At 43.5% G+C, this 19,107-nt stretch overlaps 3 protein-coding genes across 3 annotated transcripts in view; 2 read left to right on the top strand and 1 right to left on the bottom strand.

Moving 5' to 3' along the window:
- The window catches only part of LOC132999327 (inositol 1,4,5-trisphosphate receptor type 1-like), a 66,045-nt gene extending 62,804 nt beyond the window's left edge, over positions 1-3,241 (top strand). Inside the window, exons 58-60 of the mRNA XM_061068967.1 lie at positions 324-484; positions 1,190-1,351; positions 2,143-3,241. Of these exons, the coding sequence (XP_060924950.1) occupies positions 324-484; positions 1,190-1,351; positions 2,143-2,229 (410 nt within the window). The 3' untranslated portion in view covers positions 2,230-3,241. The remainder of the gene's footprint in view (positions 1-323; positions 485-1,189; positions 1,352-2,142) is intronic.
- Positions 3,242-5,739: 2,498 nt separating this feature from the next.
- LOC132999328 (class E basic helix-loop-helix protein 40-like) lies at positions 5,740-9,215 on the top strand. The gene is made up of 5 exons (XM_061068968.1): positions 5,740-6,010; positions 6,136-6,199; positions 6,447-6,554; positions 6,888-7,011; positions 7,217-9,215. Exons 1-5 carry the CDS (start codon positions 5,940-5,942, stop codon positions 8,104-8,106), a joined length of 1,257 nt encoding a protein of 418 aa, XP_060924951.1. The 5' UTR covers positions 5,740-5,939; the 3' UTR covers positions 8,107-9,215.
- Positions 9,216-9,783: 568 nt separating this feature from the next.
- On the bottom strand, positions 9,784-17,232 carry ttll3 (tubulin tyrosine ligase-like family, member 3). Its single transcript, XM_061069238.1, has 13 exons — positions 17,203-17,232; positions 16,520-16,630; positions 16,255-16,423; positions 16,038-16,093; positions 15,816-15,944; positions 15,583-15,697; positions 15,315-15,416; positions 15,054-15,228; positions 14,034-14,182; positions 13,462-13,705; positions 12,922-13,357; positions 12,162-12,827; positions 9,784-9,852 (listed from the first exon to the last, which is right to left on the bottom strand). Exons 1-13 carry the CDS (start codon positions 17,230-17,232, stop codon positions 9,784-9,786), a joined length of 2,451 nt encoding a protein of 816 aa, XP_060925221.1.
- Between the last annotated feature and the right edge of the window lie 1,875 nt (positions 17,233-19,107).

Raw genomic sequence — 19,107 nt, 5'->3', positions numbered from 1 at the left:
ACTTCAAATGAGACCACAGGACAGATCAGTCCTCCATACCAGCTCTGAACTGGGCAGGCCTGGTTTCCAGAAACACTCATTCCTGGCCTGAGTTTATGATCTTTCCTGAATAAACAAATTAAGCCTATCTAACTTAGTGATCTATTTCCCATTATATCCCCACTTTTGCATTCATTAATTCGTTCAAAGGGATGTTTTCGCTTCCTCCGAAGACAAGTTTCAGTTTTCTAGTTGAAATGTTTCCCCAAAAGCCCCTTGATGCAAAACTGTTGTGTGAAACAGGTCAAATAAAAGCCAACTTCCTCTTCTTTTTATGAATCCAGGTCTGGAGCGGGACAAGTTTGACAACAAAACGGTGACCTTCGAGGAGCACATCAAAGAGGAGCACAACATGTGGCACTACCTGTTCTTTATTGTGCTGGTGAAAGTGAAAGACTCCACTGAGTACACGGGCCCTGAGAGCTACGTGGCTGAGATGATCAAGGTAAACAACACGCACGGCCACGCCCTGAAGACAAGCGCACACGTCTGGAGAACGCATCAGCAGCTCAGCGATGTCACGGTGCATGACATCGCTGAGCTGCTGATGTGTAAGTGGAATATAAGGGAAATGTATTGTTCAGAGAAAGTTACTTCACTGCTCAATGACTTGTTCTCTCTTGTTCTTAACGTTCATCATTTCCCATTTACTTTACTTGTTCACATTGTAACATGTTAGCTGTGATCGAGCAGAGTTCATCAGTTTACGCAGCTTCATCAGCCTCGGGTACTGAACCAGTCGCACACACATTAGTAATCTGTTCCTCTATTCTGATTTCATCTGACAGTCATACCAGTCATGCACATTCAGTGGTACAAACAGATAAACAGGAAGTCAGTGAAACGAGACACGGGCTGCAGTCACGTACTCCAACTAAACAGGTTAAAGCACGCTAAGAAATAACTTGTCCGTTCACAGGGTTTTTCTATTTTGGTCTGTTTTTGTTCTTGTTGTGCAGCAATAATGCCATCTAAGCTTGTTCCTTTGAAAAACAGATTATAGACGAGTGTCACATAGACTTAACAATTAATCACAGTATTGCCAAACATTAAAACCTCCCTGTTAGGATCAAGTTTATTAACCTCTAGTAAATCTATTATAAAAGTTTTCAAAAATGAGTCAGAGGATGATGTTCTTGGTCGACCACAGGAGCACAACCTGGACTGGTTTCCACGGATGCGCGCCATGTCGCTGGTGAGCAGCGACGCGGAGGGCGAGCAGAACGAAATCAGGAACCTGCAGGAGAAGCTGGAGTCGACCATGAGGCTGGTGGGCAACCTGTCCGGACAGCTGACTGAGCTCAAGGAGCAGGTACAACGTGCACTCGCTTCACTTTTGTAGAACATATCCTTTGATGGCCTCCGCCAAGGACGTTGGGCTTCCATCTGCGTTTGTTTGTTAGCGGGATTGTGCAACAACTAAACTGATTTCCATGAAATTTTGTTGAGGGGTGGGGACTGAGCCAAGGAATCACCCACCTAATCAACAGATCCGGATCAGGGGCCGGATCCAGATTTTCTTTAACATTGCTTTTCCTTTTCCATTTCCATTTCCATTGACTTCTCAGACAATGATTCATTGATCATGGAGGACTGATATTTATGAGTGTGCAATTTATTGCAGATCCAAATAAAAAACTGGATCTACTGAATTTAAATGTAGTTTCATTAGGGAAACGTTGAGCCTTGGTGGAGGTCCACTGAGTGTCATTGTAGTTTCTTATTCTTCTGCCTCCATTTGTGAAGGACAGCTCTCCTATCCTCCAGTTTTCATGGGCTGTTTATGGCAGTTGTGAGTCATAATATTGCTCTGGTCTGGCACCGTAACTTCCTGGAGTTAAAAGAAGTGCACACGTGTAAACAATTGGTCATTTTACACACTAGTTTTCATCTATTTTAAGTCATGCCTTGTTTACATCCAGGTCTACTTTTTCCTTACCCGTGTTGGCTCAGTATTTCATTCCTCCATTGCCACAGCTGGATAGCGAGTGCATGCGTATACTCTTTTGAGTCAATACAATACCACCACTTACAATTAGATTTTAGCAATACTATTGGTTTAAAAACTCCATGGGGTATAAAAAGATCTCTGTTTCCTCACAGATGACGGAGCAGAGGAAGCAGAAGCAAAGAATCGGCCTCCTGGGGCATCCCCCCCACATGAACCTCAACCCCCAGCAGCCTGCCTGAGGATTCCCCGGGGGTCACTAGTGCCTGAGTGCTCCTGATTGGGTGCCAAGTGCAAAAATGGAGAATGCCAAAAGATTTGTCCTTCTCCAGCACTGTATGTATTTATGTCCGACTGTATGCTTCGGCAGACATTCCTACAGTAAGTGTTTCTGAATGTCTATGAAGTGAAAGTTATCTGAGTATGTTACTCGTGGCCTCAAGGGCAGATGTGTGGGTGGAGTATGTGCACCATGTGCCTTGGGACCCGAGAAGCCGGTCTTGTAGGTTTTAGGAGATGAAAACACTGACTTGAGCTTTCCTACCCCGGATGCCTTCTGCGTTGTACCACACTGACTGCATGCCAAAGTCCAGCCATTGTTCCTGAGGGAGTCTTCCTCTCGAGTGGCCTTGTGTTGAGGTTGCAATCCTCAGTGTCGCACCACCAAACTCAGGTCACGTGGATTTGACGGTTTGTTTGAACTCCACAACACATTTTTGGAGATGTTTTTGGGGGGGGCTGACAGCAGAAGAAAACCTTAATAATATGCAAAATCTAACTAAATAAATGAAATTATACCATCATATATTTAGAATAAGGAGGCAACTCCTCTGTACAAACTGAAGAATTCAAATTATTTTCCAATGTTTCTACAGCGTTGCTAGTTCATGAAGACAACAATTTACTTTCGTAATATTTCTATAATCTCAAATGAACGTTCTACTTTTTCCAGGACACTATTTTTTTAACTATGATTTTTGAATAATGACCTATATGAGCATACTGGAGGGAAGGAGAGGGTCATGTGACTGCAGGTCAATGCCGTTGGAGTCACAGTAGAAGCATAGAACCAAACATAAAGGATTTTTGGGAGCCAATGATGAATTAGGTTGATTATTATTCTTTTGTGCACTAAATTATTTACTCCTCCTTTATTTCATTTAGTCCTGAAGCACTGATGTTTTCTGTAGCACACACAATTGTTACTTTTCAGTTGGTCACTCTGTAAAAGAACCACGTGTGTGTGTGTGTGTGTGTGTGTGTGTGTGTGTGTGTGTGTGTGTGTGTGTGTGTGTGTGTGTGTGTGTGTGTGTGTGTGTGTGTGTGTGTGTGTGTGTGTGTGTGTGTGTGTGTGTGTGTGTGTGTGTGTGTGTGTGTGTGTGTGTGTACTTGGAGTATATATTTTAATAAACAAGTGTGTAAAAACGACTATATGACTGTGAGTGTTTAACAGCATTGGACCATGAGCAGATGAGAAAATAAGATAATTTGAATGGTGGCATTTTTCTAAATCATCACATTGAGGTCATGTTCATATCTATGTGCATATCCTGTTACCTGTGTAACTTATTAAAGTTTGGAAGCCATTTATCTAAAGTGCAGCAGTCAGATTAATAAATAGGAAGTCATTTTGACAATTACATTTCAGATTTCAATTTTAATTCAATGCACATTATTCAATTAGCCAAGAATTCTGTCTCAAATGTTTAAAATGTTTTTTCCTCTATGTTCTGCGTGAAGCTATATGATCTACAACTAAACTGAGGGGACTTGTCAGGGAATTAAAAAATCTAATCTAATTTAGTATAATCAAAGTTAATTTGCCCCCATTATGGGGCTTTCCATCATTGTGGTTATTTAATAAAATCTAAACCACTGTGACGTCTGTTATGGTCATCTCGTAAATTGTCTCTTGTCGCCACTTCTATTAAATTTACTACTCGAGGAATTTCCTCCTTTCACTTAAGGCGAATGAAGTGAACCTTTTGAAGCTTTCAGGAGGAATGACCACAGTTATAACATTGACCAGTGTTCTTAACACAAGTTATTTTAATCAGGTTTTCTTACTATTTGTGTCTGGAATGTCTGAGTTTCAAGGTTGATGTAATCTGAGGTCATACAAGTAAGTGTGACAGCTGCTATCTTCTGACCTTATTTTTTATCAGAGAGAGATTGAGAATCCAAATGAAGAATTAACATGGATAGAAACAACATCAAAATCGTAATTTTAAACAAAACAAAAAAGTATCTTTAGAGTACAGCAAACCTAACTATGATTATAAATACATTAAAAAAAAGATACATACAAATTGTGTCCAATGCAATTGCTAATCACTGTGAGAGTGTATTTTGTGTTTGTATCCTGAAAATCAAATAAATCTGAATAAGCCTTCACATAAGTATCTCAAACCAAACTTTATGTGATTGGAGGGATTTTGATGAAAGGGATTTCCATATGAAAGTCCTGAGGATCATGAGGCTGAATAGGAAAAGTGTGTTACAGATTTTCTCTCATCACATCATAATTTCCACTGTGATCGATATATTATCACTGAGCTGTATACAATAGGGTTTAAACCCCATATGAGATAAATAAGTATGTGGGATTCCAAGTCTTTGTGCTCTTATTTGAGCTTTTACATTGATTTACTGTTATTTTATATTATATTAAGATTAGATGAATCACCATCAATACAAAGGACATTTTAAAACAGCTGTTATTGCACCAGGGCACATGTTTCCTGTAAGTCTGCTTTCAGTCTGGTGCACTGTTGTGATCTGTGGTCGTGGCCCTGCAGCAGACAGGTGCAGCCTCCGTGTGCAGGCTGAGCTGGATGGATGTGCTGGATGTGCTGGATGTGCCCTGTGCGCTCAGCGGGCTCCCGGGGCCATGAGGAGATCCACGTGACAGGCCCCGCCTCCTCACGACGAGCGCGGGCTCCATACAGGCATCCACGCACACGTGCACGTGGTCCTCCCGCTGGGGCAGCACTGTTTATACTGGGGCCAGTGGACCTGCACGCTGCAGACATTTGAATCTGTATAATAGAATAGAATACTGTTATCATCCTCATCATCATTGTCGATGTTGTTGTTGTTGTTTTTGTTATTATTATAAACAAGATGTAAATGAACTATATTTAGATAATATTTGTTTCATTTGGACTAATTTGGCACTGTTGGTGCACTTTTAATATGAAACTGTAAATATAAAAGCAGCTGCATGATGTTTTCCTCTTAGTGACGAGCTTATGTATCTAAAACGTACCAACCTGCACATAACAAACATAAACACCCTTTATAAACACTCTATAAACACTAAAAAGCAACTCCAGTGCCAATCCTAGACTGTGCAGCCTAATAATCCCGCAGGTTCAAAGGTTTTAATTGTGTTATTATTACACATGTTTTCCTCAGCAGTAGATATTCCCCATCCCAGCCTTCAGCTCTCGTCACCACCAGGCTCAGGTGGCTGCACGTTCCCCGCGCCGTGGCGCACGGTGGGGGGGGCGCTTGTTTCCATCCGCTCCAGCATGGTGGTACACGGGACCCGACGCGCGCCCTCCCTCCCCGGTGACGTAGGCAGCCCTTCCGCCCACTGAGGCTCGTTATCGGCAGACAAGTGGGCGGTCCCTCCGCCGAGGACACAGCGCCGGGGAACACGTGACCCCCATGTGACGGAGGCAGGTCAGGCTGCGGAGTCAGAGGGTTTATTTAACTCGTCGCTCCGTCCTCCCCCACTCTCCCGACGCGCCACCAACACGGCTGCCTTGCTCCTGCACCGCCAGGACTCAAACTTCAGAGAGGAAGATTTCCCCCCCCCACACACACACACACACGCAGAACAACATCCACACGAGTTTAGACTCTTGTTGAGTTATTGCAACTTCAATCCTTGTGTTGGAGAAGAAGCGTTGCCTGCTGTGCGTAATTGGGAGTAAAAAAAACCAGAATGGAGCGAATTCCAAGCGCGCAGCCACCTCCTCTGTCCAAACACCAGGCTGAGCTGTCAGACATGCAGGGGTAAGTCTCACTTTAAACATTTTTGGATTTTTTTTTTGTATTGTTGAATATCCAATGTGTCTCAAACACTGAGCCCAGCCATGCGCGCACGTCTCATGCTGACCTGTTCTCCTTCTCTCCCTCAGGATGGACTTCCCGATGTATGTTTATAAACCCCGGCGGGGGATGAAGAGAGGAGAGGATAGCAAGGTTCGTGTTGATCTTTTTTATTGCCCAAACTTAATGAGTGAATCGATAACTGCTGCGCTTTTTATTGAACCTTTTATTGAACTGACTGCTAGAAGAAGTCCTGTCTATTCCCATAAACGGCTGACCTCATTCCTGCTATGACATAACTGCTGGAGACCTCCCTCCCTCACGCCTGCCTCTGACCAGGAGCAGCTGGCGGCTGATCAGCTGAATGTCCCCTCCTAACCAAGCTGTCTGTTCCCCGCAGGAAACCTACAAGCTGCCGCACAGACTCATCGAGAAGAAGAGACGGGATCGGATAAACGAGTGCATCGCACAGCTGAAAGATTTGTTACCGGAGCACCTGAAGCTCACGGTGAGTTCACGCCGGAGCTGGGGAGGGTTGATGGGATGCACTTGCACTGTGGGGCATGCACCACCGAGCGGCTGGTCAGGGGCATTGCATCCTCTGTGCGTCATCAGTGCAGGGTGACTCCTGACAAAAATAAAAAATCAATCCAAAAAAAGTAACGTTTAGTTATGAAATGTATATTATTCTTTATCGTTACAAACCTATTGTAATTGTAATTTTTGCTTCTGCTGTTCATGATAATATTAGAGATCGTGCAGAAGAAGGGTGTAAATGCATTGGTCGCTGTGTGTTGTGTAAAGCGTGAGCATGTGCTGACTGTGTGTGTGTCTCCTGCAGACTCTGGGACATCTGGAGAAGGCCGTGGTTCTGGAGCTCACGCTCAAGCATGTGAAAGCACTCACGTCTCTGCTGGAGCAGCAGCAGCAGAAGATCCTGGCTCTGCAGAGTGGCATGCAAATCGGTGAGTGGCGGATCACAAACACACGCAAATATGCATATAGAACAAGACGTTTTTGCAGAACACACAATGAAAGGAACATGCCGGAGTTGAAGGCAAACAAGTAACTTCAGATAAAGCCATAGCTGTTGGACACAACCCAAAAAAAACAGCAAATGTCAAGTTGCAGAGTTTCTCACCGTGTGGTTTTTCCTTTCTGTGTTTACAGAGCAGCCTTCTGTCAGCCAGGAGAAGTCAGAGGAGATGTTCTGCTCTGGTTTCCACATGTGCGCCAAGGAGATTCTTCAGTTTCTAGCCAACCACGAGACCGATGGAGACTTCACGCCATCTCACGTGATCAATCATCTTCACAAGTTGGCTGCAGAGGTGCTGCAAGGTCCGAGCGGACCCCGGACCCCCGTCAGCCCCCGACGCGAGGAGATCCCCACCTACCACCAGCACCAACCTCACAAGGAGATGCACGCCAGCTTACCGCCCAAACCCAGCGAGGGCTACGGGAGGAACTGTGTGCCTGTCATCCAGCGAGCGTACGCTCCCACCAGCAGCGAGCAGAGCGGCAGCGACACAGACACAGACAGCGGCTATGGGGGAGAGCTGGAGAAGAACTACGGCCACGAGAGCCAGCTGAAGCGAGCGCTGGCCGAGAGGCAGAGCTCCGGCATCAAGCAGGAGGAGGACGAGCCGCGTCACAAGCGGCCCCGGGTGGAGTCATCGGAAGACGAGCTGCTCTCGGGTGGGGAGTCTACAACCTCATCGTCCTCAAGTGGCTACAGTAGCTACATGAGCGTATCCCCCAACCATCCACCACCCCATCCACATCCCCTCTGCATGCCTTTCTACCTCATTCCACCCTCCGCCGCAGCCTACCTGCCCATGCTGGAGAAGTGCTGGTACCCCGGGGCCGTGCCCATGCTCTACCCTGGCGTGGGAGGCGCCGCACCAGCCATGTCCAGCGAAAGACTGTCACCACCTCAGCTAGTGATGTCTCCCAGGGGAGGCTCTCCAGCCCCAGCCATATCTCAGACCCCCATGGACTCCCCTGCCCTGCTTCAGGCGTTAAAGCAGGTGCCACCCCTCAACCTGGAAACCAAAGACTGAGAAACCCTGGAGCAGAGACAGTAGTCGGAAGCAGAGGGAAACTGAGCTGTTCCATAATCCAATCCATCCTCATTCCTCCCCTCCGCTCCTCAGCCCGGAGGCCAGACAGCAAACGAGAGGACCTTTTGAAAGGATCAAGAAGAGGTGGAGGGCGGAGCTGCATCCGTCCACACATGGAGGACGCAGAGCTCTGGTTGAATGTTAAATGCTCAGTGATATAACTCAGTGCAAATGTATCATATAAACTGGACCTGCCCTGCACACACACACACAAACTCACACACTTGGTTGAATGTAAAGAGAGAAATGTTTTAGATGCTGCTGTTAGAAGTACAAATGCTGATGACACTGATGCATTTCACTTGTAGCCGTTGCGATACATGCCATCTAGAAATCATTGCACCAAAACAGCACCCAAAGTTTGTCGCCTGTGTCCTGTAAGTCACCGTTATCATAGAGGAAAAAGCCCTTTGTACCACACATTGTGGCGAGATGGTGTCGTCCATCCGAGGGGTTTCCTCCCGTGTGTACAGACGACCCACTTCACGGATGAAGGGATGGACGCCACGTGACCACACCGAATGAGCCGACTTGTTTTTTCATCGACAAACAGACCGTTGAGATGGAGTTTCTGTAATTATTGTTCATATACTTCATGTACATTTCTGTTTTTTCGATACCTGTTCTCGCACTCTTGTCAGACAGGAGGGAGGGAGGAGCAGAGTGGGGACAATTGTACGTGGTGTACTCAGAAGCTGTGTACATACTGTAGCACTGTGCTGGACCAGGTCTGCGTACTCGACATCTGTTTCTGCTCAAGTCAAACCTGGTGTTTGTTCTTGCTGTTGCCTTTTACTTGTGAAAAAGCTGATAAATCTCAGATGTTCATTCTCTGTACTGCATAGTATGAATACTGGAGTCCAAATGAGTGAGGAGGAGAGAAGTGAATGTACACGTTTTACCAGAGGACTAGTTTTCTATAGAAAGAGGTACTTGAGATATTATATTTTGGGACCTACACGAAAGATGTTTGATGTACATATTTTGTCTATAAATGTTGATATACATTATATAAGTGTATTAATAAAGTATTTTTTTTCCCGTGGAAATTTGCTCTGACTCTGTGGATGAAAGGAAACTGTGCATGTGTGAGTGGTCCAGGTATTACTCGTGCAATAAGGAACTAAATCTGTTGACTCAGTCACACTATGGGGACTTGTCTTCCTTAAGGGGACAAAAAAGCAAGTTCCCATAATGTAAATCATTACATTTTAAGGTGAAGACATGTTTAAAGGAGTATCTTTACAAGTCCATGTAATGTCCACTGAAGTCATGGAGACCCGACTGCTTGTGTTCCTGTAGTTTTATCTTTGTCAGGACCATTTTATGCATAGACCCTACAGGGTGAGGACATTTAGACCCGTCCTCATTTTTTCAAAGGGCTGCTTGAGGGTTAAGACTTTGTTTTAGGGTTAGGGTTAAAATGAGGTTAGGGTGAGCATTTACTTTGGATGGTTAAAGTTAGGGCAAGGGGCTAGGGAATGGATAATGCATGTCCTAACTAGGATAAAAGTACAAACGTGTGTCTTTGTGTGTGAGAGAGAGAGAAAACAGCCAGGCTGGAATGAAATTAAATCGGTCCAGATTTTGTTCTTCTGCGGCACCAAAACATGCATGTCACAGGGAGACCTTACGTAATGGCGGAGCTGCAGCCCGGCCCTCCTGCTGCTGAACCGTCTGTGTCCGCTAAAACAAGTAAACACATGAATGTAAACAGTTTCAATTAATCTCCTGAGGAAATAATCAGGATCCATCTGCATGACAGGGAGAATTTTCCCATGATTCCTATATTAGCAGGTCAAAACCCCAGAAGGGATCCCTGCTCTTCCCTCTACATGCTGCAGACAGTAGATCAAAAGCACGTACGCTACATATCACCACGACCTGTGTTGTGCAATCATATTTCTCAGCTGTCAGAGGGTGTACAGATATAGCCTCATCTCCTGTTGCAAATATCAACACAGTTGCATTTCAACACCAGCATCTGCTGCTCAACATCATAAACTCTTCAAGCACATATCATTGTTGTTGTCTCTGAGCTGTATGAATGTTGTCCTGTTACATATTAGGTTAGTTGCTGCTAACCACAGACTGAGGCCGTGGCCTGCACTCTAAATGTCATTGGCTCCTTCTAAGCACAGTCTCTTATTGAAGATGGTTGCATGTTTTTATTGCTGTCATGAGATTAGATTTGCAAGCTGATTTTTAGTGGTGTAACGTACCTATTATCTCTGCCAGTTTAATTGTTTATTATAGTTGAATAATGCCGTTTAGATCTCTCAGTGCTTGTGTCCTGAAAGACACAAGGTGAAGATAAACACCATCTAACAACATCTCTAGTTTGCTGCACGTCACACCCGCCTTTCCCTCCTCATCTTTTCTTTTCTGTCAATCTGGCGGGAATCCTTAGGTTTATTACCTCCAGGTTATGTTTTTGTCTGCTTTAGTTTATTTGTGTGACTGTTAGTTAGCAGGATAACACAAAAACAACTCGCATCCGATTTCTATGTAATTTTGTGGAGGGGTGGGGCTTGACCCCAGGAAGAACCCATTAAGTTTTGGTGTGGTCTGGATCTGGGGGAATATCCAGGATTTTGTTTAACTTTCTTTTCTTTTGCGTTTTTCAATATTTTTATATATTTATGAGTGTGAACAATGTGGTTCTAATGAATTTATATTTGTGGTTTAATAACGGGACTGTTGGGCCTGATGGGGATATGCACACAACCAACTACCATTCTGCTCATTTTAGCCACACACCTCATTCAGGCAGATTCCCAGTGATTAAAATTCTTTAAAATCTATTTGGTCAAACATGTGGCAGTTACATTCATTCTGGTGTCTGGAAAGGTCTGTTGATCAATCAAATGGCGACTTTTTCATGATCTGACTGTGAAGGCAAAGATTTTTAAGTTGACAAGATACTTTATTAGGGCCCGAGCACAGACATCAAAGGTGTCTGGTGAGACCCTATTGAAATTGTAAGGATTATTCTTTCTTATTATCTTTATTTGGACTTTGTGTTTACGAAAAGGTGCGAAATATCTGATAAATGTTGAAAAAACAAATTCTAAATAAAGATCAAAGACCTTTTCTTCTCTCTTCCGTCAAGGCTTTAACATAAACATACGACTGGATTATTGAGAATTTACTGCCACCTGCTGGAGACATGTAATACCTACACCTAATACTACTATCCATGTCTTTTTAATATGTACCTCTTTGGAGACCAGTTTCATTGACTCTCAACAACTGACCCGATCAACTTCAGGCTCAGTGGGCGGGGCTAACAAGGCGCCCTAGAAGTGTATTGATGACTGTTCTAATGCGTGTTTTGGATGATCAGTTGTCAAGACCACAATCCTAACCATGACAGCCCGTATTTCACACCCTTTTGATGATGGTTTGACATCAAAATGTAACTTGTTTATAAATGTAATTTGGTAATAAAATAAATTCCTCCCATGAAGGTATTTTGTGTAACAATTCCACATAACATCATGAGTATATTGAGTGGGCCAAAACATAGTTCTTAGTATCATATTGATAAAATATATCTCACCATAATGATAATTAAAATTTCAACCTGCAGCCATTAAAAATAAGACATTGCTCAAGAATAATGTATGTGTAACAATTTATCATATTTATCTTGATGTTGCATTTTAAAATCCATTTTTTTCAAGGTGCTCCCCTCAACAGGTAGAATCTTACACCATGAGGATTAATGCTATGACCACATACAAATTATAAACATATAGACGCTCTAATGTTAAATCCCTGATACCAGAAAGTAACACAATATTTATCAGGAGTAAATTCATATATAAAAGAAATACAATTAGTAATTATGTTCATCATCATTGCTCTTCATAGCAGCATTAGTGTTATTGTTTCCCTCCACAGTCTCTTATATATTTGGTCTTGGTTTGTCTTTGAGGACGGAGTAATACGTGATGCCTGTGGATGCTGGAATTTGTATTATGAAAGCCAACAGCTCCTGCCACAATGTTCGGTCGCAAGCTGAAGGCCTGCAGGCAAGGGAGAGGACCCTGGAGTGATGGTAAGACCCGGGTGGACGCCTGGTGCTGGGGCTCCATAGCTGTCTGGGGAAGGAAGGATCTAGAGATGCGTGATACGTGGCCTCGAGTGGGCTGAGATTTACGATGCACCTTGTGGTGAGAAGGGCTCAGCGAAATAGAGAGAGTCCGTGGGACAAGAGTTGGACCATTCGAAGGAAGACGCAAACTCAAACGTTGCACTTTCCTCTGACGTTTGGTGTGTCCCGTTAAAGGCTGTTCAGACCCCAGGCTTTGGCAGTTCCTGCGAACACAGGAGGCATTCTGGGTATTCTGAATGTGTGTTCTCGCCTCACATACTCTGTTTGGGGATTCTGACGTCAGCTGCCTCTTTTTCTCTTCAACCGAGCTGTTCTCTTTGTCTGAACGGCGAGAAGCTGAAATCATGTGGGGCTTATGAGGTGATGGATTACTATGTGATGTTTCAGCCTCCTCTGGAGATGAGTTGTCCGACGAGGGCTGGGTAGAGAGAGGTGCAATAGAAATAATAGATTGCCTCTTTAGGACAGGTCTGAGTTTCGTAACTGCGGTTCCTTCCACCAGGAGGTTCATGCCCACATATTGAGGAACATCTATTGTAGCCTGGAAGGGGCGAGAAAGATTCAAACAGATACATTATCTCGGTATGGCACCTATTACTCCCCAACCATCGCTTTAACATTTACAGTTTTCCCACCTGTTTGTAGATTAGCTTGAAGCCCCCTGTGTAAGCACTGGAATCAGAGCGCCAGTCCAGCACGACCCTCAGTGTGTCCAGCTGCACCGCGGGGCAGAGGCGGGCGGTCACAGCAGTGGAACAGGACATGGTCGGACTGGCATTGATCTCCAGGAGCCACGGCCTCAGATCTTGGCTCAACATGAAGTCGGCTCCGTACAGCTCAAAGCTGGCCTTGCGGGGCTCCACCAGGTCCTGGGCAGTCTGCATGGCATGGATCACTGCCTGCTGCATGCCGGGGACTACCACCATCTCCCAATGCTCCTCACAGCCCTGCTGCTGCAGAAAAGCCTTAAACTGGGAGCAGGACCACATGTTGTCCGGGGGCACGCCTGGATGGCGATCAGGAGATGGCTTGAAGTGCCTCTGGATCGCGTTGTTGCACAGGTGGATTGAGCTGAGGAAATTGAATAAGGTTTGTCCCTGAAAGTACCTCCAGCTACATTTAGCCAAACTACAAGTATATGATTGTTTCATCTCGTTTGTGCGACCCTGTCTGACCTGTCCAGAGTGTCTGTTGTGTAGGGCTGAGTTGAGAACCGCAGGTAGCACTCTCTGTAGAACCATATGGTCAGAGGGTTCCAGTCGGTCACCAGGAACCACTGGCGGAGGTCGAATTTGGTGCCGTGGACCAGCAGAGGACGCTCCAGGTATTTCTGCACCACCCACTTACTCTCCCTGGTAAAGACTTTGTTTGTGTCCACGTGGGCCAAAATCTCCTCTAGCCGGTTCTTACACGTAATGCCTGGATGGTGGTGGTTGGTATATAACATGGACAAGAAAAAGAAAGCCACAAAAACAAATGGCCTTTAAATCTAACTACCAGTATTGTGGTTGTGTATAGAATTGCAGGCCAGTTTTCCCTAATCTTATTTTCATTTCATCCTTATCATCCCCTTTGTTCCAATAGTAACGTCTACATGTCCCTTTCCGTAACATTAATAAGAAAGACAGTAAGAATTGTTATTTTCAACATTTAAGTATTGTGCCACCTTAATGAAGCAGAAGTACATGATTCAATTTTATCATCACTGTGTGACTCTATGTTATGCTGGTGAGACAGAGAGCCTCACCTCGTCCTCTTGACATGGCTCCTGGTTTGATGATCCAGATGTTTTTTTGTCCGTCCGTGTCGAGCTGAGGACAAGCCGCCTGCAGACGGGTCAACATGGCCTGGCAGAGCTCCACAAACACACAGCTATCCCTGATCAGTGCACCTTCACTGCACACAAACATTTTATTAGAAGTGCAGATGGACTTTATTAACTTATAGATTCATTCAATGGTATTATTTTCGTTTTATTTTACTGTACTTTTACTTTACTTTCTTGGTTTGTATGATGTTTGTAGGAAGGATGTGGGTCAGGGAAGAACTCATTCAATATAGGAGCGGATCCAGATCAGAAAGTGGATTGTTTTTTAACTTTCTTTAACATTGCAAGATTGGAGGCGTTTTTCAACAGTTTCCTTGATTTGTCAGATAATAACAAGTGGATCTTGATAAAAGGAATCAGGCAAGTTTGAGGGACAGATATTTATAACTGTTGGAAATCTGGTGCAGCTTTAAAAAAAAAATCTTGATCTAGTGAATCTAAATGTGGTTTCATAAGGGGACTGTTGGGCCTTGATGGAGGTATGTACCCACCAGTATGGAACTGGAACATACTGTACCATGTAACTTTGACTCTATATTTAACCCCAACCTGAGTCCTAACATGAACTCTAGGACATCAACTGTACCTCACCTGATAAGAACTCACACACATATCATGTTTAGATTTACTGTGCTACACATACATTTACTCTGATATGAACTGCTCACGCTCTTAAATGCTAATCTGCAGTTTGAAGCTTTTTATTTATTATAACTTTTGGTATATTTAAACCAATTATATAGCTGAACTCAAATGAGCAGCTATTTTACAGTGTGGTATTATCTTAATAGATTTATCAGTGCATGTCTGTATCTTGTTTTTTGGTCTTCTTTTAGTTGCCCTACACCAAATTGCCTTCAGGATTCATAAAGTCGTACTGTCTTTTCCTGTATTTTTGCCAGCGAACACTAGAGGCTCTGAGAAAAAAAACAAACTCACTGCACAACCATGTAGTAGTCTTGCAGGAACTCTGCCCACTGCTGCTCCTCCACTGCCGGGGGTGTTGTCTCATCAATGTCGCCGTGCTCTAAAACACTGAGAAACTCTTCACACACGTGTAAGGCTGTGTGGATCGTTTCTGGACCCACAGATGGATGCTCCACGTCATCTGACTCTTGAGAAAGTAAGAATGATTTGATACATTATCCTTGTCCTGCATTTCATATCATGAAGTTTCACCTGTTCTTTTATTCGTTTTACTTTCAGAGATGCTGTTTCTGGCTTTTTGTTCCAGGACCTCTGCTCTCCTTGTTTCAACCACATGCTGCAGCAAACTGGTGCAGGCTGTCCTCCTAAAGTCCTCTTGGTTTTCACAGCACAGAGCGAGAGACAGATGGGACATGCAGGGACATTTACACATGCTATTCCATTCATCAGTTATGTAAAAAGGATTTTTCCATATTCCATGTACACCGAAACACACAAAAGGCCTTTTTGGCTTCATATTAATGGATATCATGAAGCTAACCTATAAATGCATGCTTTTCATCCTCTGATCCAAGCATGTAGCATCTTGGAAAGAAGGTATCAGGATCTGCTTTATCAAACCACTGAAGGCTTCGCAGGTTCAGACACAGCCCCACCTGAAAGAAACAGAATTATACACATTGGAGCAGACGAGCAGAACAAGTTAACTGGCGAAAAGTCGAGTAACTTTGTATTTTTGTCCGTAAATCATTAGAAACTCTTGAGGAATGAGACCTTCGTGGTGAAAGTTCCCGAATTTGCAAAGTGATTGGTCATTTGGTCGTTCCGCAGGGAGCGGCGGCCGTTGCAATCCCGTCGTGTCGTCCAGTAGAAATGTGCGGTTTCGTTTCGGGCCAGGCGAGACTAGGATAAGTTACATGGACTTAGTAATGTAACGCATTTTCGACTGCTTTCAGTGGTGCAATGTCAGTGTCAAGCAGTTTGTTTGACTCTTACCATGAGGCCATGCGTGTCATCAAGGTTCTCCTCTTTCTCCCCTCCATCAACTCTCTCTGAAAACAGATAAGCAAAAAAGTGTGTGTGTGTGTGTGTGTGTGTGTGTGTGTGTGTGTGTGTGTGTGTATGGATAACATTTTTTGCTAATTAGAGGCTTTATCATTTGCTATGTGTGCTCGATCCAGAAACTGTCTTTCTCCTAATCTCAATGTCTCACCAGTAACATCAGCATTGGCATCAGCATCATCTCCGTCATCCTCCTCATCGCCATGGCAATGAGATGCTCTCTGAACTTGAGGGGGCAGACCACACTCCACCCACCCTCTGGCCCATAAGGCAGCACGGATCACAGGATAGGGCCCGTCCACCGAAAACACTTTTCTCAACTAGTGGAATGGGAAATTTAAGAGGCGTGTGGATTAAATCCCAAGAAGAAAAGGGACAAATATTTAGAGTGAAATCTGATTTGTAATTACAATCACCTTGACTGCTTTCTCAGCCATGGCCTTAGCGCTTTTCACCCTGTCAAGTCCGATCGGAGGCAGTATGGGAACACTGCGGCGTGACCTCCCCTCCACTGGAACCACACTGGACTGTAAGACTGATAAAAAACATTTAAATAAATATATGAATGTAGATAGATAGATAGATAGATAGATAGATAGATAGATAGATAGATAGATAGATAGATAGATAGATAGATAGATAGATAGATAGATAGATAGATAGATAGATAGATAGATAGATAGATAGATAGATAGATAGATAGATAGAGAGAGAGATAGAGAGAGAGAGAGATAGATATATAGATAGAAAGTTAAGGTGGAGCCTATTTTGTCACAACAGAGGAAGTATATCAGTAGAGTCAAGCAAGTCTCTAAATCTGAACAGAGCTGACTGTCACACTATAGCGACTTCTACACACATACCCATGCGCACAGATGCGTGCACGCACTCACACGAGCAGGCAGTGCACGTACATACACAAAAATGAAGCTGATTTGATAATTTCTCTATCTAAAACAGTGATCAGGAATACAAGCAATAATGCAGCTGATAGTTCACATGAAATACTGACTGATATACAAACCTAATGGTGTCAATTCCCTATGCAGAGACCTGTCCACTCTGTCCATTCCCCTCGGTCCTTGCTTCCTTCATGTACCCGCAGGAAGTTTCCATAACAACCACGCATGCTCCCCCATGATGTTTATAGTTGCCATGACGACTGTACCCAGGAGAAACAGGACGCCACGCAGGGGGGATTTCAAATCCAACACACTTGACCGATGCGTTGAGGACAGTGGATCAGTAACCTGACGCGACATGAACAAGAACAATTCAACCTGCAGCCACGTGCATGTGTTCGTGTGTGTGTGCGTGTTTGTTAGTGTGTGTGTAGTTTTGTTAGTGTGTGTGTTTGGATCATATTCAACGTACAAATATATCACACTATGTGTAATGCCTTATCTTTCCACCAGATGGCGTCCAAGGCCTTCTAATATCGTGCTGCAGGATCGATCGGATCCATCATGTCACTGTGTCCTCGGTTTCTCTTTCAACCTATGAGCTCGCTCCTGACTGTATCTTCACGTTTCACCACTAAACACTATTTTATATCCATGTCTTCTCAGGGCCCGAGCACCGACAAACCTGAAAACTCACCAAACTTTGCGGCCCCATCAGACCTGATGAAAATGTAACTTAACTGTTCTGGAGTTATTGGAAATGGTTGTGGCAAAATGGCCACCCCCTTAAACGCAGCAATTCCATCTGGTTAAACCGATCTTCAAAAAAATTCGGTATACCCTGTATCATGAACATAGACTGTATATAAAAAAATCATATCATGACCAGAAGGAAAAAAAGTTAAGGCAACAGGAAGTCGGCCATTTTGGATTTTGTGGCCATTTTGGTCGTTTTACACATTGTGTATTTTAACATACTTCTATCTAGAGCCTTCAGCAGATCAACTTGAAATTCGTTGAGGGTCATCTTAACAAGTTGGAGTTTGAAGCTTACCGGAATTGTTGGTTTTCGTCACACGAAAAGATGGTCGCATCACTTAAAATTGTGATGAAGCACCATCAGAACACAAGGCCGTTGTATCTCAGGCGTACATGGTCCAAATGACTCCAAACTGGACATGTATGAGAAGACCCGGACTGGCGACGCCTACATCCATAGCCCCCTGGTAGCAACAGAAAAGTTATTGTTATTTGCTTTGGATATTGTGAGTTTTGATCGAACACTGTGTTAGTGGCATGGTGTCAAAGTTCAACGTTTCAATATGTCAATAATAACTCAGTTTCACCTTGATACAGTAAGGGCTATAATCAGAGTTTGTCTTTTTAAGCAGCACATAAGTCTAAACTGAATGAATGTCAAATCAGTGTGGAGAGCACTGAGCGCTGTCATAGACTTACTGTTGTAGTCAGATGTTTTTTATTGAAAACCTTATTTAGTAAATTACTGCACAATTGGATTTTAATTAATACCTAATAAAATACATTTATTTCAAACATAAAGCAAAGAAACACTCATGCATGAAATAACGGAAATAAGGAAATAGGAAATAAATACGATAATTTTTTGACCCATGTTGAGGATTAGAAGGATTAGCGATACAAGATTTTTATTCAAAAATTAACAAAGGACACATTTAAATTGGAATTTGTCATGATCAAAAACAAGTTAATTACCTGAAATACTGAATGATGAAATTCATTCACTGCAGAGATATGTTGACCCATGTTGTGTATAAAAACAAGCTGAAAGAATAACACTTGGTTGGGACTTTCTTTAAATATCACTCAGGCTTTACATAAAATGAACACTTCAAAGGACTCATTAAGAAAAGGAGTCCTTGTTGTAAGTTTGCTTTAATGACAGGGTCAGTGGGCATATACTCCTAGGTTGTCTTTGACTTTTGCAAAGATGAAAGATTTATATGATCTGAAGAGAAACAGAGTGATTTAGACCTGAACAGATCTATTAGTTTGTATGGAGCCACCCCCTGCCAAAAGGAGGTAAGCCTTGTTTCATAACCTCAATTCTATCTACATAAAAC

This window comes from Limanda limanda, chromosome 4 (genome assembly GCF_963576545.1).
Source record: "Limanda limanda chromosome 4, fLimLim1.1, whole genome shotgun sequence".
NCBI lineage: Eukaryota > Metazoa > Chordata > Actinopteri > Pleuronectiformes > Pleuronectidae > Limanda > Limanda limanda.
This window is presented reverse-complemented; position numbering and strand designations above follow the sequence as displayed.

Bases quoted from the DNA above. Each gene is read 5' to 3' on its own strand.
- ttll3 (XM_061069238.1), bottom strand. From the start codon at position 17,232: ATGCGTGGTTGTTATGGAAACTTCCTGCGG. The intron at 16,631-17,202 runs GTACATGAAGGA...TCAGTCTTACAG, and splicing joins GTTATGGAAACTTCCTGCGG to TCCAGTGTGGTTCCAGTGGA. The intron at 15,945-16,037 runs GTAAGAGTCAAA...AACTTATCCTAG, and splicing joins ATGACACGCATGGCCTCATG to TCTCGCCTGGCCCGAAACGA.
- LOC132999328 (XM_061068968.1), top strand. From the start codon at position 5,940: ATGGAGCGAATTCCAAGCGCGCAGCCACCTCCTCTGTCCAAACACCAG. The intron at 6,011-6,135 runs GTAAGTCTCACT...TCTCTCCCTCAG, and splicing joins GAGCTGTCAGACATGCAGGG to GATGGACTTCCCGATGTATG. The intron at 6,555-6,887 runs GTGAGTTCACGC...TGTCTCCTGCAG, and splicing joins CGGAGCACCTGAAGCTCACG to ACTCTGGGACATCTGGAGAA.